This window comes from Dipodomys merriami, unplaced genomic scaffold, assembly GCF_024711535.1.
Source record: "Dipodomys merriami isolate MVZ:Mamm:240054 unplaced genomic scaffold, mDipMer1.0.p SCAF_78, whole genome shotgun sequence".
In the NCBI taxonomy this organism is placed as follows: domain Eukaryota; kingdom Metazoa; phylum Chordata; class Mammalia; order Rodentia; family Heteromyidae; genus Dipodomys; species Dipodomys merriami.
In genome coordinates, this window is record NW_027206379.1 from 4,722,002 (window position 1) to 4,745,221 (window position 23,220).

A 23,220-nucleotide genomic window follows, 5' to 3' on the forward strand; every position below is an offset into this window, starting at 1 on the left:
GCTGTGTCCCATGTGAATATGAGGTATGGCCTCACACAGAAAGAGGGTGCCCTGCCCCCGGGAGGACCCCGGGCAGCCTAGGTCCTGGTGAGCCTTCAGTTGTCCCGGGGGGGGGGGGGTCCAGGCGGGAGAAGGAAGCGCAAGCGTCCTGGGCGATGGTGGTCCTTCCTCCGGCCTTTCCAGCTCTAACTCCCAAGTGCTCAGCCTCAGCCTTCAGGAATGTTCTGTCTATGGCTGGAGCTGCCAAGGAGAATGGTCAGGGCCCAGGAGTGGGGGGCCCAGGCAGGTGGCCGGGGGGCCCTGACATTTTCCTGGCCACAGGCTCTGTCCCCCACGGACCCTGCGGAGGAGGTTTGGGGGCTCGGGCGTCCCGGCGTGGGGAAGGCTTCCCGGCCATCTGCTTGGAGGGCCGTGCTGCCGAGATGTCTGAAGTATTTGTTTTCCAGAGGATTAACTTCCAGATGGTACCGCAAGAGCCAGGAAGACGTGCGTGGCCGCGGCCGGGGAAGGAGGCCCAGCTCCCTCTTGAACCCAAACCAGGAGCCCATCCTCCGCCTTGGTGACCTTCTTTTCTCTTGTTCTCAGTACTGGCCGGTCCGCTCCACCCTCCCTGCCCCTGGCGCCACCGCGTCCTCTATGCCCCTCCGCCCCCGGCGCCCCCTGCACCCCCTGGGTGCCCCCAGCTCTCTCCTTGCCTCGGGCACTGCCCCTGGGAGCAGGGGCGGGGGTTCCTGTGCTACAGGGCACTGCGCAGCTTTCCTGGGTCTGGTGCAGTGGGACCATGGCTTGGTGAAGTTTAGGGTGGCAGTGGCGCCGTGGCACAGCAGATGGGCAGCGGTTTGCCCTGCCCGGTGCGGCCAGTCCACAAGCCTCTGAGAAAGGCTCTGGGCCAGCCTGCCGTCTGGAGTTGCCCACGCTGGTCCCGGAGGGAGGCCTGGCTGGACCCTGGCGACCCCTCCGCCATCGGCGTGAACTGACTGGGAGACGCATGCGGACTCCAGAGCCACCGTGGGCCACACCGAGTCTCCCTGCCCGCAGTGAGCCCTGGTGCAGGAGCCTGAGCAAGGACTCAAGCGTGTGCGGAGGGCAATGTGCCCAAACCGGAGGGAGCCAGCTCCCGGCTTCGTTTGGCTGCAGGGCACTGGGTGAGGTGGGCCTCAGGATGCGCTGGCTGCCGGGAGGGGTGGAGGGAAACAAGGAGCAGAAGCCGGAGGGGGACTTGCACCATAGCAGCCAAAGATGCCGGACTACAGAGGTGGCAGGGAGGGGCATCGTGCGTAGCCATGCCCCAGCGTGCAGGGCAGAAGGAACCAACCTTGTGCCAGGCGCCGTGGCTCAGGCCTATTAGCCTAGCTACTCAGGAGGCTGAGATCTGAGGATGGGATTGGAAGCCAGCCAGGCAGGAAAGTCTCCAATTAAGGACTAAAAACCAGATGTGGAGATGGAGCACACTGTGGAGCACTAGCCTTGAGTGGAAAAGCTCAGGGACAGCGCCCAGGCCCTGAGTTCAAGCCCCAGGACTATCATGCATGTGTGTGCGTGTGTGCACGTGCGCGCGTGCACACACACACACATGCACACAACTCACTGTGTGCATCAGAGGACAGGTTTGGTGGCTCCCTACCCCAGCACGCAGGCACCCAGAGGTCCAGGGAGGGGTACTGCTGGACAGAAGCCATTGTCAGGGCCACATGGATGAGCTACCTCAGACTCCCCTCCCACACCTCCGTGGGGCAGCCCTCCCCACAAGCGGTGCAGCAGCCCATGTGGAAATCTCCCCAAGTGTGGCTCAGGAGCACCTGCCTTCTCCCTCTCCCACAGCCGAGGCCTGGCCCCGTCTCCGTTCCCTGGGACATGCTGAGGAGTTTGGCCCCTCCACTCAGGTGGGACGTGCTTGTGGCAGCCTCCTTGTCGGCCCTGGGGGGACAGCAGAGCACATGGACAGGGGAAGCCCTTCCAGGAGAGATGGCCTTGGCTTCGCATCACTGCCTGAAAGCTGGGCTACTGCAGCGCGACCCGGGTAATCACAACCAACCTGGGGAATCATGACCGACCCCGGTAATCACCACTGCCAGGAGGCCGGCTGTCTCCTGACTCCCTAAAACTGAGGACCCCAGCCATCAGTGACTTTCTGTCTCATGACTGGATGTCCAGGCAAGGCACACACCACAGACCGTGCGGAGGTCCTGGCTCCAGCGGGTGACTCGGGGCACAGCGTTCTCGCAGTGGCAGGACCTCATGCATGGTGTCCGGCCTCCCGTGGGAACCAAATTCACAAGAATTTGTAAGGCTCCGACTGTAAAGTCACGGGGCACCGCCGTGCACTCCTCCCTGCCCAGGAGCATCCGCTGTGGGTGGGTCCTCCTCTGGGTGACACCCTGCACCCCTGCTCCAGAAAATGCTCCTCTGTCACGGACTCCAGCCGGCAAGGGGATCCCGCAGGGCTGCGTGCCTAACACAGACAGCTCTCGCGAGTCTTTCACCCTGGCCTCGTGTGCCTACCTCAGTGATCATCGGGATCACGGTGGAGAGAGAACTCTTGGGAAACAGTGTCACACCCACTAGCTCCAAGTTGACCAAGATTGGGGTTCCCCATGGCTGTCTTCCAATATGCCCAGTCCCGGAGCCGGTGCGGTTCATGAGGGTCATCTGTGAGGGCGTAGGACGGATGTGTTTTCCCTGGGGTCCTCTTTCATGTTGTTTTCCCAAGTAGAGAGCTCAGCTCTGACACTGAGACCCTGCGGCGGCCAGCCGCTGAGACTGGGGCTCCCAGGTGGCAGAGTTGCAGGTCGATTAGCCGGTTCGGCGGCCATGGGGATCTGACACTGGAGTGAGCTTCCCAAGGCATCCAACTTGGGCACATCCGCAGTCCCACAGCACGGGTCCCTCTGAAGCCGCCAGAGCCCCTGTCACAGAGCTCCGGCCATTTCTACCAGGGGCGGTGGTCCTGGTATAAACCAGATCACTGGAGGGCACAGACCTCACTGAAGACGGCACCAAGCTGGGTGCCGGTAGCTCATGCCTGTCATGCTGTGACAGGCTGAGATCTGAGGATCAGGGTTCAAAGCCAGCCAGGGCAGAATAGTCCCTGTGAGACTCGAATCTCCAAGTAACCCTTCAAAACTGGAAGTGGAGCTGTGGCTCAAAGAGCTAGAGCACTCTGCTAGCTCACCAAATCCCCAGCTTGAACCTTCACCTCAGGCGGAAACAATAAGAGCTCTCCTGAGCACAGCTCCAGCCAATTTGAGTTTTGAGATGCTAATTGGGGAATTTGCATGGTAAAGAGTACAAGGAGGTGGCCCCAGGCCTTTCTCTCCCCAGCTCACCTCCACCCCGAGCTGGCAGCTGATGCCTTAGGCACTTAGTCTCTGGAGGGGTCCACGTGCTGCTCCTCTTCCCAATCCTGGGCTTGGGGCTCATTGTGCCCACATACTCTGCGCACATGCGCAAAGAGGCACATCTGTCTGGCCAGCGTAGAAGTATTTCTGAGTCTATATTTCAGGCCTTGAGTGCTGCTGGGGAGCCACGAATGGTGTCAGGTCAGCTGGACGGTGCATGGTCCCAAATATGCAGACGGTGCGTAACTGATAGTGAATGCGTACACCGAAGTTGCTGCGCAAGGCAGCAAATCACACATCGCATGCAGCCTGGATGCCGTTGGCTCTGGGGTTCCCCTGTAATAAGGTCCAAAGCCACCAAGGGACACAGCCTCAGTGGTTCACAGGTCACTCTGGAAGGATAGGACACTGTGTGTGTCGGGAAGGGGTCCCCTTTGGGCTCTGGCCCCCAGGTCAGACAGCGTGGCTCCTTCCCCAGACTGCATCAGTGGCTGCGTGGGGCCCGGGCTGTGTGCGGTGGCTACGTGGTTCCACACATGGACACGGCCCTGGGGCAGCCAAGATTGGGGCTCACCCACAGCCACGTCTTGGGTCTAGTGCTTCAACAGTTCAGGGGGTCACAGGGAGCGAGCAGGGCACCCCTTTATTTCTCTGGAGGAACTGCTTCCGTCCTGAACTCCAAAACTGGCCAGTGCAGCTCACTCCCCAAATGGCGCTGTGCCATTTTCCGGCAGAGACAGAATTGCAGTGTGGTGACCGCGCCGTTGCACATCGCCGCTCTGACGCGGCAATGTCCTGGCTCACCCAGATCAATGATTCGCAGGGTCTCAGGGAGCAAGTGGGACACCGAGTACTTCTGCACTGCAGCCCCAAACCAGCAAGTTTGGCGCCCACCCCAGACAGTGCGGCAGCCATTAGTGAGGACGGAAAGCGCCCTGCAGTGGCAGCACGGTTCAAGGGTGCCAATGTCCTGGGCCACGCAGACCTGGTGCCTCAGTGGGCTCGCACACCAAGTCATGGATGCATAGGACACTTTCGCACCTCTAGAGGGGTACCTTCTGGTCCCAGACCCCAAAACCAGTAAGCTCGGCTCACCAACCACGCAGCAGCAGTCACAGGTGCGGACAAATCGCTGCAGGTGGAGGCAGCGTGGTCATACACGCCACCCGGCGCTGTGGAGCGTGGGGTTCGCTGTGCAAATGTTCCAGGTCACCAAGGGCCAAGAGTCGCCGATTCCCAGGGTCACACAGAGCAGATGGGGTGCCTGTGCACAAGCAGCAAGTTCAGCTCCCTCCCCAGACCGCGGCAGCCTTTGTCGGCAAAGACGGAAATCGCCGCGCGGTGGCAGCATGGTTTCACACATGGACGCAGCCCGCGGTGGCTGAGATTGGGGTTCACCATGGCCGTGTCTAGGGTCTCTGCATGTCCAGTGCGCCAATGGTTCATGGGGTCACGGGGAGAGAACAAGACACCCCTTTATTTCTCTGGAGGAGTCCCCTTCGGGCCTGGACTCCAAGATCGGCGAGCGCAGCTCACTCCCCAAATGGCGCTGCCGCGGTTCTCGGCAGGTACGGATTTGCCGCGCGCGGTGACCCCACACATCGCAGCCCAGACACGGCTGAGGTCGGGGTTCACCCATGGCTGTGTCCCAGGTCACCCGGGTCTGGTGCCTCAATGGTTTGCGGGGTCTTGGGGAGCGAGTGGGACACCCACACATTTGTGGAGGGGTTTGCTTTGGGCCTGCACCCCTGAGCCAGGAAGCTCAGGTCCCACAGTGCGGCAGCCCGGATCGGTGGGGACGAAATGGCCTCATGTGGACTGCGCAGTCACACATCTCAGCCTGAACACGGTTGAGGTCAGGGTTCACTTGTGGCTATGTACCGGGTCACCCAGGTCTGGTACCTCAATAGTTTGCGGGGTCTAGGGTGCAAGAGGGACATCCAAGTACTTCTGCACTTGAACCCCCAAACCAGCAAGTTTGGCTCCCGCGGCAGACAGCGCGGCAGCCAATGCCGGTGCAGACAGCCGCGCGGTGGCAGCGTGGTTTCACACATCAGCCACAGCCCAGAGGTGGCCAAGATTGGGGTTCACTGGCCGCAGTGTTCTGAGTCACCTGAGCCAGTGCCTCAATAGGCAACTTTTGCACCTCTAGAGGGGAGTCCTCTGGTCCCCGACCCCTGAACCAGTGAGTTCAACTCTTTCTGGGCAGCACAAAATTGGTTTCAGGTGGAATAATAGAACTTGCCACGCAGCACGGTCTAACTAATGCACACACGGAAGCCCAGGGGGGCGGTGATTGGGGTTCAAGGGTACCAATGTCCTGGGCCATGCAGACCTGGTGCCTCTGGGGTCGCTCACCAAATCATGGATGCATAGGACACTTTCGCACCTCTAGAGGAGACCCCCTCTGGTCCCAGACCCCAAACCAGTGAGCTCAGCTCACCAACCACACAGCAGCGGTCACCAGTGTGGACAAATCACTGCAGGTGGAGGCGGCGTGGTCATACACGCCGCCTGGTGCTGTGGAGCATGGGGTTCACTGTGCCAATGTTCTGGGTGACCAACACTCAAGAGTCACTGATTCCTAGGGTCACACAGAGCAAATGGGGTGCCTGTACACAAGCAGCAAGTTCAGCTCCCTCCCCAGACCACGGCAGCCTTTTTCGGCAAAGACGCAAATCGCCGCGCGGTGGCAGCATGGTTTCACACATGGACGCAGCCCGCGGTGGCTGAGATTGGGGTTCACCATGGCCGTGTCTAGGGTCTTCTTATGTCCAGTGCGCCAATGGTTCATGAGGTCACGGGGAGAGAACAAGACACCCCTTTATTTCTCTGGAGGAGTCCCCTTCGGGCCCGGACTTCAAGATCAGCGAGCGCAGCTCACTCCCCAAATGGCGCTGCCGCGGTTCTCGGCAGGTACGGATTTGCCGCGCGCGGTGACCCCACACATCGCAGCCCAGACACGGCTGAGGTCGGGGTTCACCCGTGACTGTGTCCCAGGTCACCCAGGTCTGGTGCCTCAATGGTTTGGGAGGTCTTGGGGAGTGAGTGGGACACTCACACATTTCTGGAGGGGTTTGCTTTGGACCTGCACCCTCGAGCCCAGGAAGCTCAGGTCCCACAGCGCGGCAGCCCGGATCAGTGGGGACAAAATGGCTTTGTGCGGACCACGCAGTCACACATTGCAGCCTGAACACAGTTGAGGTCAGGGTTCACTCGTGGGGGTCATCGAGGTATGATGCCTCAATAATTCATGGGATCTTGGGGAGTGAGAGGGACATCCAAGTGCTTTTGCACTTGAACCCCCAAACCAGCAAGTTTGGCTCCTGCGGCAGACAACGCGGCATGCAATGCTGGTGCGGACAGCCGCGCGGTGGCAGCATGGTTTCACACATCAGCCACAGCCCAGAAGTGGCCAAGATTGGGGTTCACTGGCCGCAGTGTTCTGAGATACCCCGGCCCTTGACTCAGTAGGACACTTTTGCACCTCTAGAGGGGACCCCTCTGGTCCCAGACCCCAAAACCAGTGAGTTCGACTCTCTTCCTGGACAGCACAAAATTGGTTTCAGGTGGAAAAAAGAACTTGCCACGCAGCACGATCTAACTAATGCACACAGGGAAGCCCAAGAGGGCGGTGATTGGGGTTCAAGGGTACCAATGTCCTGGGCCACGCAGTCCTGGTGCCTCTGGGCTCGCTCACCAAGTAATGGATGCATAGGACACTTTCGCACCTCTAGAGGGGACCCCTCTGGTGCCAGACCCCAGAACCAGTGAGCTCAGCTCACCAACCACGCAGCAGCAGTCACCAGTGCGGACAAATCGCTGCAGGCGGAGGCAGCTGGTCATACACGCCGCCCGGTGCTGTGGAGCGTGGGGTTCACTGTGCCAATGTTCCGGGTTACCAAAGCCCGAGAGTCGCTGATTCCCAGGGTCACACAGAGCAGATGGGGTGCCTGTGCATTTCTGGAGGGGTCCCCCACAGCAGCAAGTTCAGCTTCCTCCCCAGACCGCGGCAGCCTTTGTCGGCAAAGACGCAAATCACCGCGCGGTGGCAGCATGGTTTCACACATGGACGCAGCCCGCGGTGGCTGAGATTGGGGTTCACCATGGCCGTGTCTAGGGTCTCCGTATGTCCAGTGCGCCAATGGTTCATGGGGTTACGGGGAGCGAACAAGACACCCTTTTATTTCTCTGAAGGAGTCCCCTTTGGGCCAGACTCTAAATTGGCGAGCGCAGCTCACTCCCCAAATGGCGCTGCCGCGGTTCTCGGCAGGTACAGATTTGCCGCGCACGGTGACCCCGCACATCGCAGCCCAGACACAGCTGAGCTTGGGGTTCACCTGTAGCTGTGTCCCAGGTCTCCCGGGCCTGGTGCCTCAGTGGTTTGCGGGGTCTTGGGGAGCAAGTGGGACACCCACACATTTGTGGAGGGGTTCACTTTGGACCTGCACCCTGGAGCCAGGAAGCTCAGGTCCCACAGAGCGGCAGCCCAGATTGGTGGGGACGAAATGGCCTCGCGTGGACTGCGCAGTCACACATCGCAGCCCGAACACGGTTGAGGTCGGGGTTCACTCATTGGGGTCATCGAGATATGATGCCTCAATGGTTCGTGGGATCTTGGGGAGCGAGAGGGACATCCAAGTGCTTTTGCACTTGAACCCCCAAACCAGCAAGTTTGGCTCCCGCGGCAGACAGCGCGGCATCCAATGCCGGTGCGAACAGCCGCGCGGTGGCAGCATGGTTTCACATATCAGCTACAACCCAGAGGTGGCCAAGATTGGGGTTCACTGGCCGCAGTGTTCTGAGTCACCGGAGCCAGTGCCTCAATAGGCAACTTTTGCACCTCTAGAGGGGAGTCCTCTGGTCCCCGACCCCTGAACCAGTGAGCTCAGCTCACCAACCACACAGCAGTGGTCACCGGTGCGGACAAATGGCTGCAGGCGGAGGCAGCGTGGTCATAGACGCAGCCCGGTGCTGTGGAGCGTGGGGTTCGCAGTGCAAATGTTCCGGGTCACCAAGGCCCGAGAGTCGCTGATTCCCAGGGTCACACAGAGCAGATGGGGTGCCTGTGCATTTCTGGAGGGGTCCCCCACAGCAGCAAGTTCAGCTTCCTCCCCAGACCGCGGCAGCCTTTGTCAGCAAAGATGGAAATCGCCGCGCGGTGGCAGCATGGTTTCACACATGGATGCAGCTCGCGGTGGCTGAGATTGGGGTTCACCATGGACGTGTCTCGGGTCTTCTTATGTCCAGTGAGCCAATGGTTCATGGGGAGCGAACAAGACACCCCTTAATTTCTCTGGAGGAGTCCCCTTCTGGCCGGGTCTCCAAGATCGGTGAGCGCAGCTCGCTCTGCAAATGGCGCTGCCGCGGTTCTCGGCAGGTACAGATTTGCCGCGTGTGGTGACCCCGCACATCGCAGCCCAGACACGGCTGAGGTCGGGGTTCACCCGTTGCTATGTCCAGGGTCCTGGGGTTTGGTGCCTCAATGGTTCATGGGGTCTTAGGGAGCAGGTGGGACACCTACGTATTTCTGCACTTGAGCTCCTCCCAAACCAGCAAGTTTGGCTCCCGCCCCAGACAGCGCGGCAGCCATTGCCGGTGCGGACAGCCGCGCGGTGGCAGCACGGTTTCACAGATCGGCCTTGGGGCGTCCGAGGTTGGGGTTCACTGGTGGCAGAGTCACCCGGGCCAGTGCCTCAATGAGCTCACAAAACCATTGGTCTTTCACATCTCTAGAGGGGACCCTTGAGTCTTGGACCCCCGAACCCGTGAGCTCGTTTCCTTGCCGTACAGCGTGGAGTTGGTTTCAGGTGGGGAACAGAGTTGCCGTGCAGCGCAGTCTAACTAACGCACACACAGAAGCCCTGGGGCAGCCGAGATTGGAGTTCACCGGTGTCATGTGGATGAGGGCCTGTCTGTTGTGTGCTTCTGGAGTGATCCCTCTTGGTATTGGACCCTAAACCATCGAGCTCGGCTCCCTCCCCAGACGGAGCAGAATTCAACTGGTAGAAGAGCAGAAGTAGTCACTTGGTGGAGGCAGGGTCTCACACGCTGAAGTCTGGCGGCCAGCAGCTGATGTTGGGGTTCACCCTTAGTACCCATTCTGGTGTCATAGGGTGTCCAGGGTCATCGGGGTACAAGACTTTTGCAAGCCCCCGAGGCTACCCGAATGTACCCCCAGATCGTGCTGTTGACATTCAGGGAGATGGGAGGGGTCCCCATGTCTCGGAGGATGGGACTCCCGATTTTTGGAGAGCCCTTCTGTGACGATGCAGCCAGTACCAGTGCTCTGGGGTATTCTTTCCAATTTTACCAAAGACTGAGCAGGCCTGGGGCGCTGCCTCCCTCCCTCTGAGCACACACGCTTGAGGGTGTAGAGAGACCTCATGATGACGGTGTGGAGGCTGAGGGTCCCCTCAGGGCAGATGAGGGGGTTCGGCCTTTCCTGTAACTTGGGGTCTGCCAAGGTGAGGTCTGGGGTTCATGTAGTGACAATGGAGCTCACCCACAACCACACTAGCCAGCACCCAACACTTCGTGGGAACACAAGACCTCCCAAAAGTCTGCTCAAGGTATTGAAGCATCCCCTAACCCACACCCGCCTGAGACCCTGCCACATGGCCAGTCTGGGACAGATCTGGGGTCCTTGGCCATTGTTCCTAGATGACATTGGGTCCTAGGGTCCCTCCCTCCTCGGGCCACCAGATTGTGTAACTTATCGAGCAAACACTGTGATGCCAAGGTTCCACTGTCACCTTGGCGGAGGACGAGAGAGGCGGAGACCAGAGGGGCCAGGGCGCTGCCCCTGCTGTCACCGAGTGCATCCAGTGCCTGCAGTGCTCAGCAGCCCAGGAAGGCTGCAACACCGCCCGAGGCCTTCACCGGGGTGCGTGCATCATGTGGACCTCGGGGAGGGGGGCAGGAGGGGCCCTGGGGTACCCCAACTCGGTGTGTTGGGGAGGCCACTGAGGCCAGAATGAGCAAAGGCATAGCCCGGCTGTTGCCCTGGACACACAGGCCCCGAGTCTTGACCGCTCCCCACTCCCCGTGTGCGGCTCCTGGCAACTTCTATTGTTGAGTCCTGGGACCCCGAGAGTGAACCGAAGCTAGCGGGCGGGAGGGTAGACGGTGACAGCAGAGTGCTCCCCTGGAGAGGCCCGCGAGACCCCTAGCACAGACCGCGCGAGCGGGAGCTGCCCCTGCTGGCGGGCAGAGTTCCCGCGGGCGGCCACGCGCCACGCGGTCCTGAGGAAGACAGAAGTTCTCAGCCCGGAGCGGGTACTCGGGCCAGCGCCAAGCCCTGCCTAAGAGATACCAAAGGAGGGGTGTGGGGAGGCTGTCTTTGGAGAATTCCAGGACGGGCGTGAGCGGGCTGGGGTGAGCGGGCTGGGCGGGTGCTGGAACGGACCAGGGGCGGAGGTGGGCCCTGCGGGGGCCCCGGCAGGGATTCGCTCCGATTGGCTAGTGGGGCAGGGGCGGGAATTCTGGGCGGGGCCACCCCAGTTAGAAAAAGCCCGGGTTAGGGGCCCGAAGAGCAGGGTGAGGGAGGGGGGTGGGTGGGAGGGTGGGTGGGTGGGGGGGAAACGGGGGAAACTGGGGAAGATGGGGTGCTGGAGGAGAGTCGTGGGGGCCAAGGAGCACCTTGGCCGTCTGGAGTCTGGCGGGAATGGAGAAGGGCGGAGGGGCTAGCTCGGGCTCGGCGGAGGCGGTGGGGCTGGGAGCCGGGGGGACATCGGCTGGCTCCGGGCGTGGTGGCGGAAGGGAGCCATCGGGGAGGGCTGACGGGCTCGAGCTAGGGCTGGAGAGGGGAGGTAGCCAGGCATTCATCCCGGTCACTTTTGGTTACAGGACGTGGCGGCTGGTTGGACAAGGGGGAGCTGCTGGGCAGGGTTCGACCCCCAGGCCTGGGCGGTGGAGGTGTAGCTGGCAGCGGTGGGCAGGTGAGGAACGCCGTCTGCTGGGCAGGTGAGTTCCCTTCTCTCTCTGGCCTCGCTGCCCTGGCCTTCTGGAACATGGAGGTGGAGGGCACGGGGCCGCAGAGGAGAAGTGTCCCAGCCTCCCGGCACGGCGGCGAGCAGAAGGAGACAGGACAGGCAGCCAAGGGGACATCTTCTCGGGGGGAGCCGAGACGGGGAAGGCCGGGGGGGCCAGGGGCCGCCCCGGATTGAGCGAGCATCTTCAGAGGGCGTGGGGAGGGGCAGGAGCAGACGCAGGGCTGCCAGCAGGGAGCGCCGAGGAGATCCGGCGAGCGCAGGAGCGTCCCAGTCTTGGTGGGTTGGACGGGGTGGGGGGGGGGACAGGAGGAAGACAGGCCCCCAGCCGCCACCTCATCATCCACCGCAATTCACGTAGAAGCGGGATCCTGGCTGTCTCTGGCAGGGCCTCGGCGTGGCCCGGGCCAGAGCGTCGAGGACAGGAGAGCGGGAAAGAAGGGCAGTACGCAGCCGACGGCGTCACCAGAGGGAGGGCCCGTGGCCGTGGGTGGCGGGCTCCAGAGGGACTCTCGCAGCAAGGAGGCTGCAGTGGGCCCGGCCTGTGGACACAGCACTCCTGCGCGCGGTACTGCGGCCCAGGGGCTGGCGCGGAGAGGGCCCACAGTGGACTTGTTCACGCTGTATGCCCTAACCGCTCAGCCCCTGGGTCTGGCATGGCAAGACAGGACAGCACCAGGGGAGTCAAGGGCATGGGGCAAAGCCAGACCAGGCAGGGCAGGCGGGGCAGAGTAAGTGCAATCTCCGGGGAGGGAGGTAGGGGCGCAGGCAGGGCGAGGCCAGGCTACAGGTGGCGAGCGGCAAGGTACCGGCCTCCGGAGCCCACGGCCAAGGCGGGCCTTACGGGCAGTGACAGAGGGGCGACCGGTGCCTCTCACGCTCGGACTGGAGGCGAGGGTAAGTGCTCGGCCCCCCAGTAGCGCCAGCCCCCACCCCGCCCCACCGAGTCTAACCAGCACTTTCTTTGTCTCCCCCCCCCACCACTCCCACCACAGCCAGGTCTCCAGCAGGGGTGGACGGGCCAGTCAGTCTTAAAGGCCAGGACGTCAGTGCAATGAATCTACTTGAGAGATATGACATGGTCCGGTGTGACGGTGAGGGCAGGGGAGAGACTGCCGTTCAGCTTTCCGGGTGAGTGTGATGAGTGTGAATCCTGCTCCCTTTCCCCCCCCCCCCCCCCCCCGCACTGCACTGCAGGGGGTGGGGCACAGCAGGGGGGAGCAGCCCCGCCCCCAACCCCTGGCCACGCCCCAGCTCACACACCCCAACTGTCTCCCCCCCCCCCAGAACAACCTGGCTGGCACCGCAGGCGGGAAGCTCCCACAACCAACGTCTGTTCCTTAGCTTTTCCGAGGGAGCTCACACACACACTGCTGCTCTCTGGGCACACCCTTCCCCCTCGAACCCTCCAGATGAACAGGTGAGGCCTTCCTGAGCGCGCGTGCGGCCAGCGGGGCACGCGTGGGCAGAGGCCAGGGGACTCATGTCCTCCACCCACAGAAATGGTGCTACCCAGCTCACGTCTGGGCCTTCGAATCCGGGGACTTCTTCAAGTCCGTCTAGCTCTGAATCAAGAAAAATGCTGCAACTCAGGAAACACAACAAGACGCAACTTGCCTCAGGAATCAACTCTTCGAGGTGAGCCAGGGCACCCTTCTGGAAGCTTCCCAAGCCCCGCCCCCACCCTACCCCCCATCACGTGCCACGTCACTCTTTGTAGGTGAAGCCAAAGGAACAGACCACGTGAACACCGTGGACGAGCAGACCCGAGACCCCACCCCCCCACAGTTCCATCTCCATGGCCACCCCCTGCCACGCCCAGGAGACCACCAGCCACCCAGCATCCCAGGGCCAGGCCTCTGCCTGGGATGCCAGCATCGCTTCCCTCCTCTCTTCTTCTCGTTCATCCTTTCCTTTGTGTGTTTGTTTCTTGCCTTTCCTTTCTTCTTCACTTGAGAGACTCCAGGCATCCATGACTCTTGTTTCCCCACCCATCCCTTCTCAGTTAATTTGCACTAAGTCTTTTGCACTGGTTTGGAGTTCTGGAGACGTCCTCGAGTCTCTCTGTGCGAGTGTCGAGTGTCATGAGTGTGCGGGCCTCTTCGGTCCCGCCGCCCCAGTGCCCGCCTCTCCGGCCGTCCATCGTCCATCCATCTCTGCAGGGCGGGCCAGTGGGGCGGCTGCGTGCCTGAGGCCTCCGCCCTTACCTCGCCGAGTCTGGAGCCACTCCAAACATTCCATGACACCCACTTTGCCCTGTGCCCCTCCCCACCAGGGCCTCCCCAGAGGCCCTGGACTCATCAATAAATTCACAGTTACAGTCGTTTGTGCCATGGCTTGCTTGTCTGGGGTGGGTGTGGATGGGGACTGGGACATGAAGGGGGGGTGAGGGAGGGCTGCAGGGGGGAGGGAGAGGGAGGACCGAAGCCAAGCACACACCAGGAGGGGAGTAGGAACCAGGGAGGGGGGAGGGTGGGCCGGTGAACAGGAGGAGCTGAAGCCATGGGGTGGGGGGTCAGGGACGAAGCTCAGAGGAGAAAGGAGATGGGGTGGGGGCGGGGAGTGGGTGGGGCTGGGGAGACGGCACAATGCGGAGGAGGGGTCTCACGGGTGCCGGGGATCACGGCACAGAACGGGTCACGCGGTGACGCCAGGCCTGCAGACATGAGGGGCCTGTGGGAGCAGGCTGAGGCCTGCAGCCAAAGATGGAGGATGGTAGGCGCCACGTGGAGACAGGAGGATTATGGGAGGACAGGAGGATTATGGGACGGGAGGCTAGGGAGGAAAGCGATCAGGCCCCACCCAGGAGGCTCTGGGCTCCCTGCCATGAAGCCCCCCGGAAGGCCTGGTCTGGGTTTGCTAAGCCAGGGAGCGTGTTCCGCACCCGGGCTCATGGGGGAAGGCAGCCGCCCCAGGGCCAGGAGGTCGTGGAAACACGAGGCTCAGCTCTGCTCGCGGTGGCCGCTGGGCCTCCCCCTCTTGCCTGGGCCTGTCCCTCCCCTCCAACCTGAGCCCTGCTGAGCTCCGGGGCTGGACACGGCGGGGACACCGTGTCCCCTTCTCCCCTACTCTGCCGGGGGTGAGGGCCCTGGTGGAGAGACAGGGACTGACCCCGGCCCAGCGTGCTCTAGTGACGGACCAGGCTGACAGAAATCGAAGGCAGTGGGGCGGGTGGAGGAGGCCGAGGGCCAGTGTTGGAGTGAATCTTGGGGTGCCAGTATAGCCCCACCACGGGTTTGTGGTTGGAGCTCTCGTGGAGATGCAGTGATCCCAGACCCTGAAGCTGGACACCTAGCCTTCCCCGCACCCCCTGCCTGCCCACCCTCGAATCTCGCCTTCTGGCTCCTTGGCTATGCAGAGACTGGGGACCAAAGTGGACACGAGGAGCCGCTTTGGGGAGTGAGGCTGGGGTCTTGAGCCCCTCAGCCTCTCCTCCAAGTCCCACTGCTAGGAGCAGTCGGGAAAGCTTCCACGAACGGAACACAGACCAGAGGACCCCACCCACGCCTCCCCTCTGCTGCACAACTGCAGGCCCGCACACCAGGCCTGGCTCACCCCTGGGCCTTCTCCTGTCCCACTGCGTGTGCCACAGCGTTTACTCACAGGGATCTGGGCCATGAGGGGGTCAGGCACCCCACTGGGCACAGCCACCAGCCACGCCATGCCAGGCGGAGAGGAAGGCCACCGTCACTCTCCAGACCCTGGCAGTGCGGACAGAGTAGCCATCCGTGAATATCCCAAAGGAGAGGCTTTGCCAGACAAAAGCTGTCTTGGCAGAGGTGCTGGCCAGCATGGCTGGGAGGCCCTGCAGGTGGCCCACGGTGCTGAAGGCTGGGGGTACAGACCGTGAGGGTGGCAGGAGAGATGGACAGATGCCCACAGCCCGAGGGAGGACACAGAAATGGAAGTGCGGGGTGGTGGTGTGGATGGGGGGGCGCTGCACATTCCCACATTGGGGATCTGTGTGTTTGCCTGTGATAAAGCTGGGGGGGCTCCCATTGTTCTTCCCAGCTCTCGTGCAGCCCCCCATGACCTCCCCACCTCCCCGGGGGACTCCGGGCCCACTGCCTCCCCCCGTGTCAGGACCAGAGAGGGGGTGCAAGGGGCAGGACCGAAGCTGGGCTGCCCCCCGCCGTCCTGAGAGGTTCCAAGGTTGGTGCCGGAGCAATCCTATCAGCAGAGCCCCCTGGCACTTTGGGGCGGGGCGGGGGGCAGGATCCTGGGGTACACGCTGGCAGGGGAAGGAGCATTATCACTCTGCAAACAGGTGTGCAGGTGGGTCCTGCTCTGAGCCTCAGCGAGGGGTGGGGGCTGGGAAAACAGAGGGGGCCTGGCCCCAGCCCCAACAAAGCCCCTCCATTGACTGCCCGGTGGAATGTGTTTACCTTCAGCCCAACCCGATTTCCTGCTTTTTAGAACAGGGGCTTACAGAGGGGTTGCTAGACAGGCTCCCGCCCCACCACCCGAAGGTACTTTCAAAATGCTCATGAGCTGAGTGAAGTGTGGAGACTCAAACAGGAGCTTGAATTTCATCCCCAAGCTCCAGCCTGGGTGGGGTGGGGCGGGGCCCACCTGGTGCTGCTAGAGAGCCTGGGAAAAGAAGTTTCCCAGCCTGGGTGAGGCCCCAGACAGCATGGAGGGCCCCCCCACAGCCCCAGCTCCACAGACACCCAGCATTCCCAGACCCCTTCCAGCAGCCACAGAGTCTGCATGACCCAGTAGAGAAAAGTGGGCTGTTGTATGTGGTAGCCCTTCCTCGTGTGTGTGTGTGAGTGGTGTGTGTCATGTGTGCACTGTGTGTTGTGTGCTATGTATGTGGTTGCACTGTATGCGTTGCATGTAGCATGAGATGCATGTGGTACAATGTATTCTGTGTATGCCTGGTGTGTATTGTGTGTAGCATGTGGTGCCCTGTGTCCTGTTGTGTGTGTGCCATGTGTGTTATATGTGGTATGTGGGTGTGTGTGTTGTGTGTGCACGTGCACTGTGTGTGGTGTGATACGTGTATTGCACGTGGACATGTGGGTTGAGTGTGTGCTGTGTGCTGCGTGTGGCTCACATATACTGTGTGTGCTCTGTGTGGTGTATGTGGTATGTGTGTGTGCCATATTGTGTGCAGTGCGTGTGCTGTGTTGGGTGTTACACCTGTGTATTGTATGCGTTACCCCTGTGTTGTGTGGCGCACACACATGTTGGATATGCTGTCTGGCATGGGTGCTGTGTGTTGTGTGTGTGGAGTGTTGTGTGGTACCTGTGTGTTGTAGGTGTGTTGCAGGTGTACTGTGCATGGTGTGCACATGTATGCTGTTTGTATTGCATGTGTGTTGCAGGTATGTGCTGTGTGCTGTGTGTAGCACATGCATGCTACATTGCACTGCACGGGGTGTGCGCGCACATGTGTGTGCATGCACGTACCCTAGAGACCTGTGCGACGCCAGTTAAGTGTGTGTGCCCTGGTCTCGAGGCTCCTGGCACGGGGGGGGGTGCTGCATGGTGTCTACGCTGGTAAGCATCCCCACCTACGTGGTGGGCTTCTGTACTGACCAGCTGGCCGTGCCCCGTGCCTAGGCTGAGGCCAGGGTGGAGCGTGGCACATGTGGTCACCGCTCGGGGGGCCGTCCTCCCTGAGGGAAGACCCCTGTCCCAGGCTGTGTGCACACTGCCTCAGCGTGGGCTCTGGTCGCATACACATGCAATGACCACAGCAAGCCTCCAGGCAGCGGTTACGGGCACGGGGGAGGGAGGGGAGGCGGGGAGGGGCCGGGACACGCACTGTACCCCAGAGTGAGGGTGGAATACTCCAGCACTACAAAGGAAGCCAGCAAAGAGGGTATGGGATCTGACTCAGTGCACCCAGGCTGGGCACAAGGGTGGCTGTCTCCCCTACCCACCCACCCCTGCCTGTCCAGAAAGACGAGGATCCTCTTCAGTGGGGTGCCATGGAACTCAGAGCTGTGGGCAGTGGACCCCTCCGGAGCCTCACGGGCCCTCTCCAGCCAGGGCACCAGCGGGGCCGGAGCTGGGCTCAGGTCTTTCCTTTCCCGCCCGGTGTCAGACTGTGGAGCTGGCCCGGCCCGTGTGCCCATGTGCCCACGGGCCCGGATGAGGGGGGGTCTGGGGCCATGTGAGCACAGGGGACACAAGGGCCTTCCTGTACACCACGTGAGCTCCTGAAGGGCCTGGGGGGGCCTGCTGGGCTTTGGTCTCTCCCAGGCTGCAGTGGGGGTCACCCCCTTCCCTCTCCTTTCCCTCCCCTCCCCTCGCCTCTCTCCTCCACCTCCCCCCATGCCTGGCCTGCTCCTGGTGACACGATTGGCCCCCTTCCAGGGCTGAGGGGAGCTGGCTGGGGCCCTTCCTGGAAACTCACCTTTGGGGGTTTGCTGGGAAGGGCCTGCTCTCCCCCCCCCCCCCGTTTCCTGGAAGCAGTCACTGTGGCCATTCTGTTCCTCGTCAGCCCCGAGCCTGCAAATAAAGCAGACACTGTGCTCCTTGTCTTCGGGGAGTCCTGCTCCATCACCCCACACCTGGCTGGACACAGGCGGGCAGCTGGTGCGCGGCGAGCGGCGCGGGGCGGGGGCTGGACCCATAAACAAGGGCAGGCGCCAGGCCCAGGAGGCACCCCATCCCCGAGCGACACCTCTGCCGCTGCTGAGCACGTGCCAAGCCCAGGCATCGCGGGGTAGGGGGAGGGCACCCCTGAGAAAGAGGCACCCAGAAGACCCCAGGAAAGGGTCACTGGGAAAGCTGGCCCGGGTCCCACACTGCCTGCCCGGGAGGGTTCTCTGGAGGAGCGGGGGGCCACACGAGGAGAGGACCCTGGATGGGGGAGGGGGCCATGCTGGGTGGGAAGGAGGTGCGTGGGGCGGGGGGGGGGGGTGGGGGAAGGATCTGAGCAGGAGGAAGGATGGGAAAGCCAGACTTTAGGATCCAGAACGCAGAAAGAAGTGTGGAAGCCTCCGGGCTCCAGGCAGAGCTGCAGGATGCCGCCGGGAGGGCTGAGATGGGGTCCGGGGCCTCCTCGAGGTGGGTAGACCAGGGCCCAGGACGCGCATCTGGGCCAGAGGCAGATGAAAGGAAAGAATGTCTGACATCACCACAGGGAGACGTGGTGGCCACGAGGGACCACGGAAGATGTAGGAGGGAGCAGCTGACAGGGCTCAGGGGTCCCCACGGGGTCCCCACGGCCCGGGCCGGGAGGCAGCCCCCCCGGCCCTGCACACCCCCCCGTCCCTGTGCTGGGGGGGTCAGGCCTGGGGTCAGCCCCCACGGGACACGAGGGAAGCCCGGTTTATTCAGGTGGCTCTCAGGCTGTGCACGCGCGTGGCAGGCCCTGTGTGGCCAGGGCGGGCGCTCGCAGAGCCCCCAGCGGGCTCCACATTGGCTGCTGGTGACATCACGCCTGTGTCAACACCACATCGGCAGCTCCCCGGCTGGCCAGGGTTTATGGAGCGGGACCCAAGCCCGCCCGGCCCCCGCCTCTCCCGGCCCACACACTAGCCCACTGTTAGGGTCTGGGGGTGGAGGCTGCATCATGGTGTCCCAGCGCCGCCTGCCCTTCCACTGCCTCCGAGTTCCCAGCAGCCCCTTGGGTGTCCTCCCCCCGCCCCCCGCCCCCAGCCAGAAGGTGGGGAGTCCCCTCCCCCTCCTTCCGTGGCCTATGGGCACACAGAGGACTCTGGGGCACAGTCTGGCATCTGGGGGAGATCTCAGGCTGGCCAAGACCCCCCTCCCAGTCACACCCGTCCACCAAGTTGCTCTGCCTGTCCTCAAGCTTTGGCCAGGGGGGCCACTGTTCAGAGGGCAGACGGAGGAGGGTGACCAGCCCCTGGATGCCAGTCCTGAAGATTCCTCTTGGAATTCCCAGAGGCCCGGCTGAGCGGCTGGCCAGGCCGGAGCCTCAGGGAAGCTGGGGTAGAGACCGTACATAGCGGTATCCAAGAGGGGTGCTTCCCCACTGGAGGGCTCCCACTCTGTAGGCTCATGGCTGGCCTGGGGGCGGGGGCGGATGAGTCGGGTCCTAGGGCTGGCACACTCTGGCACAGGGGCGGGAAGGAGCGAGACCCCGTGCGGGCCCCTGGAAGTCACAGCTTGCAGGAGAGGGATCCAAGGGCACCGGCCGCATGGAGGTGCGGAATAGAGGACGCTCAAGGCCCCAGAGGAGCAGCAGAGGAGGTGGGGGGGAGGGGCAGAGAGTGAGGAGGCCCCCTGGGGCCTAGGATGGTTCCCCACAGTGTCAACCCTGGTCGCCTGCTCCCCCCTTTCCCTTCCCCCAGTCCTCTGCCTATCTGTCCTCATAACCTTCTCCACGGTCAAACCAAACGCCCTCCAGCTCTTCCTGGCCCTGGCCTGTTCCACGTAGGCTCCATCCATCAGGGCTACAACCCCCCCCCGGCCGGGGAGCCTCCCCCACGGCCCCCCACCGGAGGGTGAATGGCCTCTCCTTGGCCGGTCGTGGGGCAGAGGGCATGTGTGCCAAAAGGGGCCCCCATGGGACACGTGGCTGTTTGCACTTCATGAGAAGCCACCGAGATAAAGAACTGTTTTCCAATGGGCTGGGAGCCAGCAGGGGGCTGAGGGGGCGGTGGGAGTCAAGGCCAGGCCGCGGGGCTCCCGGCAGCCTTGTGCTCCCCACGTCAGGCCTTTGCAGGGAGGCATGGCTCCTCTGCAGCCCCTGGGCTCCCACGTCTGTCCCGGGCGGGGAGCCCGCAGGGTCTCAGGTGTCTGCCTCCCGCCCTCCGCCTACTCAGGGTGGGTGATCGTGTCCTGCGGTGGCCGGAGAGCCCCCCAGGGGCTGCCCACCCAAGGCCGGAACATGCAGCCGGGAAAAGTCGCCTAGGCTTCTCATGCTGGCAGGGTTTGAGGAACGGCCTGGCAAGGAGGCCCCTGCCCACAGGGTCCCCGTGTGCCCACGGTCAGGGCAGCCTCGGATCTGCCTCGCTCAGGGACACCCACTTCAGAATCCTTGGGTCCCTGGCTTCCAACTCGGGGGGGGGGGGTCGATTTGGTTTCCAGTCCACAAATCCGTGCGGCCGCGTTCCCGCTGCCTGGGCCTCCTCAGTGCTGGGATCCTCATCCGTCCCCCACCCCACCCCAGACCCCTGGTCCCCGAGCCCCAGACCACACCCTGCGCACCCCACACGGCCCACACAGCTGGGGAGGTCAGCCCAGCTCATCCTCTGGCCTCCGCCTCAGGAGAGGACCGCTCAGCTGCCCGGGCCTGTGCTTCCTCGGTGGTAGCAGAGCTGCCAGGTCCCCGTGACGCTCAGAAAGAGCGTTGGGGGACGTTGAACGCCCCGGGTCTCCCCTCCAGCCAGGGGCGACGCTGGTGGCAAGGGGGCTGCAGTTGGTCTCCAAGGGCAGCTGCCCTGACCCTACCTAGGAACCTGGCGTGGAGCAGAAAACAGGCAGAAAGGGCTACAAGGGATTGTTGGGGAAAGTTCCAGAAAGGACTATATTTTGTTAGTAAGGCCCTCGGTCCTGTGTCCCCATCAATGAACTACAATGGCCACAGCCCCTCTGCCCCCCCCCACAATCTTTTCTTTCTTTCTTATTTATTTTTGAATGTTTAACATGCAGCTCAGCAGCACTCTGGGGAAGAGCAGAGGACTCCTCTGGGCAGCTGACCCTCGGCTACTCAACTGACCCTCAGCTAGGCAGCCTGTGCAGGGAAGGCCAATTGGCCGGGCGGCCCCGTGCCTCTTGGCTTTGGAACTGCGCAGACGTGGGGCACGGAGGAAGGGATACTCCAGCCTCTGAAGAGCCCCAGAAGGTTCTCTGGGTAGGAGGCCTGGCCAAGAGCCCCAAGATAGCTGCACGGGTGGGCAGGGGAGAGGTAGAGGAGGAGCCCCATTCGGGCGCCATGGCTGCTAGCGCCAGGGCACCAAGTGCTCTGGCTGCTCCAGGCTCACCACCAGACTCTTAAGGGCAGCCCTGGACACAGCTGGACATTGAGGGCCAAGGGCTGCCCGCCAGTTCTGCCTGGACACCTCATAGGAACCGTTCCTATGCACGGGACCGCCCTCTGCTCTGCCATGATACCTGGCTGGTAAGCAGAGGCCCCTACCCTCCAGGGGGCACAGCCACCAGCCAGAAGACAGCCCTAGGGCTCAGCCCAGGAGGAAAGTTCTAGAAGGTGCAGGTTCCTCTGGGGCTAGCAGAGGAACGTGGATCTGGGCTGAGTCTCACAGCCCTTCTCCAGGAAGACGGGGTGGAGGGTGGGACGTGGAGGTGAAAAGCCACAGGACAGTGACCGCAGAGCTCAAACATGACCAAGCCCAAGGACCCCCACCCCCGCCCCAGGCAGGCCTTGGGGTCGGGTCGCCAAGCGAGGAGTAGGGCACACGTGGCCATCCTGAAGCTCACCCCTAGTTGCCTGCCCTTGTCCCAGCCTCAGCTGGGGGCCTCTAAGGGGCTCCAAAGTCTCCGGACCTTGGCGTACCCATTGAGAGGCTGTCCTCCTCCAGCAACCACCGGGTGAGGAGGGCCACAGGTCTCTGGAGGATGGAAGCCTGGGGTGCGACCCCCGTGCTCTGGGGGGTTCCTCATTCCCCCATCTGGGGCTCACCAGGCCCCACATATCCCTCAGACCCCCTCCCTCACCCGTGCCAGGCCCTCATCCCAGGGCTGGAAGGCCCTTAGCACTTCAGAAAGGCAGGCTTCTAGCCAGGGGTGCTGGCTCACACCTGTAGTTCTAGCTATTCAGGAGGTTGAGATGCAAGGATCAAGGTTCAAAGGCAGACAGGCAGAAAAGTCTGTGAGACTCTTATCTCCAGTTAACCAACAAAAACTAGGACTAGAAGTGTTGTTCAAGTGGCAGAGCACCAGGCTTGAGTGGATAAACCAAGGGAGAACGGGTACCCTGAGTTCAAGTCCCACTATGAGAGCGAGCGAGCGAGCAAGAGAGAGACAGACAGAGACAGAGACAGAGACAAGAGAAAGGAGACAGAGACAAGGGGGGGGGAGAAGGAGAGAGAAAGAATGCCCTTTGGAGTCCAAGGGGAGGCTTCCCTCCCCATCCGGCTGAGCCTAGGCTTGGAGGGCAGGCAGAAGAGGCATGCCCATGCAAGGTGGGATCAAGAAGCCCCCCAAAGGAGCCCCTCCCAAGTGGAGGTTCTCCCCTGTACTGAGACTGAAGGAGAGAAGAGAGGAGCGGAGAGGCCCACAGAGAATGCAGGGAAGCTTCTGGATGCTTCTGAGGGGCACTAGGCATGCCCCCCCCAAGCACAGCCCCAGGCTGCTCATGGGAGCCTGGTGTACCTGTGGGGCTCGACAGGGGTGGGGACAAAGTCTTTTTGTCTGGGGTGGCCTCAACAGCTTGGGCCTGGGAAGAGACTGCGGGCCCGGGCCCAGATCAGGAGGCAGGACAGGGCCTGACTTCCACCCAGAGGGGACAGAGCCATGCGCCCGAGGGGCCTCAGAGACCACGGTCTCCCCACCACAATTTCTGAAGAGCCTCAGGCTGCAGGGCTGAGCCAGACTCTGAACAAAGGAGGGCCTGCACGGCTCCCCGCATCCCTGAGGAGTCCTGCCCCACCTGGGACCAGGCAGGGAGGGGAGCTGGGACCCCTACCAGGTAACTAAGCAGCCGAACCTCAGCAGCTAGGCGCAGGGGCTCGGGCCCTGGCCGGCCGCACAGGGCCTGGGGGAGGAAGGTGGCTCCCCAGCCCTGGCCGGGCAGAGAGGCCTTCCTTCAATTCTGCTGACAAACGGTGGGGGCGGGGATGCCCGGCCACCAGAGCCATCTGGTCAGGGAGACGCTGGCCCAGAGGGCGTGGTGCAGACTGCTCAGGAAGGTCAGGGGCCCGTGCTGGCCCGGAAGAGCCCCCAGCCACCTGGACCATGGCTGCCAGGCCGGGCCCGGCCCGCCCAAGAGAGCGGATCCAGCAATCACA

The 23,220-nt window shown here is 62.6% G+C and overlaps 1 protein-coding gene across 1 annotated transcript; it reads left to right on the plus strand.

Annotated features, from left to right (window-relative positions):
• The first annotated feature begins 1,965 nt into the window (after positions 1-1,965).
• LOC138818633 (uncharacterized) lies at positions 1,966-13,652 on the plus strand. Its single transcript, XM_070009612.1, has 13 exons — positions 1,966-2,020; positions 2,396-2,524; positions 4,073-4,326; positions 4,769-4,906; positions 6,177-6,254; positions 8,458-8,718; positions 9,454-9,616; positions 10,081-10,224; positions 11,309-12,226; positions 12,325-12,460; positions 12,617-12,749; positions 12,830-12,967; positions 13,050-13,652. The coding sequence occupies exons 1-12, from the start codon at positions 1,966-1,968 to the stop codon at positions 12,890-12,892; spliced, it is 2,472 nt and encodes an 823-aa protein (XP_069865713.1). The 3' UTR covers positions 12,893-12,967; positions 13,050-13,652.
• Positions 13,653-23,220: the final 9,568 nt, after the last annotated feature.

What these genes read in the sequence shown, in the direction of transcription:
- LOC138818633 (XM_070009612.1), top strand. Translation starts at nt 1,966, where the DNA reads ATGGCCTTGGCTTCGCATCACTGCCTGAAAGCTGGGCTACTGCAGCGC. An exon ending in GCTACTGCAGCGCGACCCGG is followed by an intron (nt 2,021 to 2,395) that starts GTAATCACAACC and finishes CCCCTGCTCCAG; the next exon opens with AAAATGCTCCTCTGTCACGG. An exon ending in CAGTGATCATCGGGATCACG is followed by an intron (nt 2,525 to 4,072) that starts GTGGAGAGAGAA and finishes ATTTTCCGGCAG; the next exon opens with AGACAGAATTGCAGTGTGGT.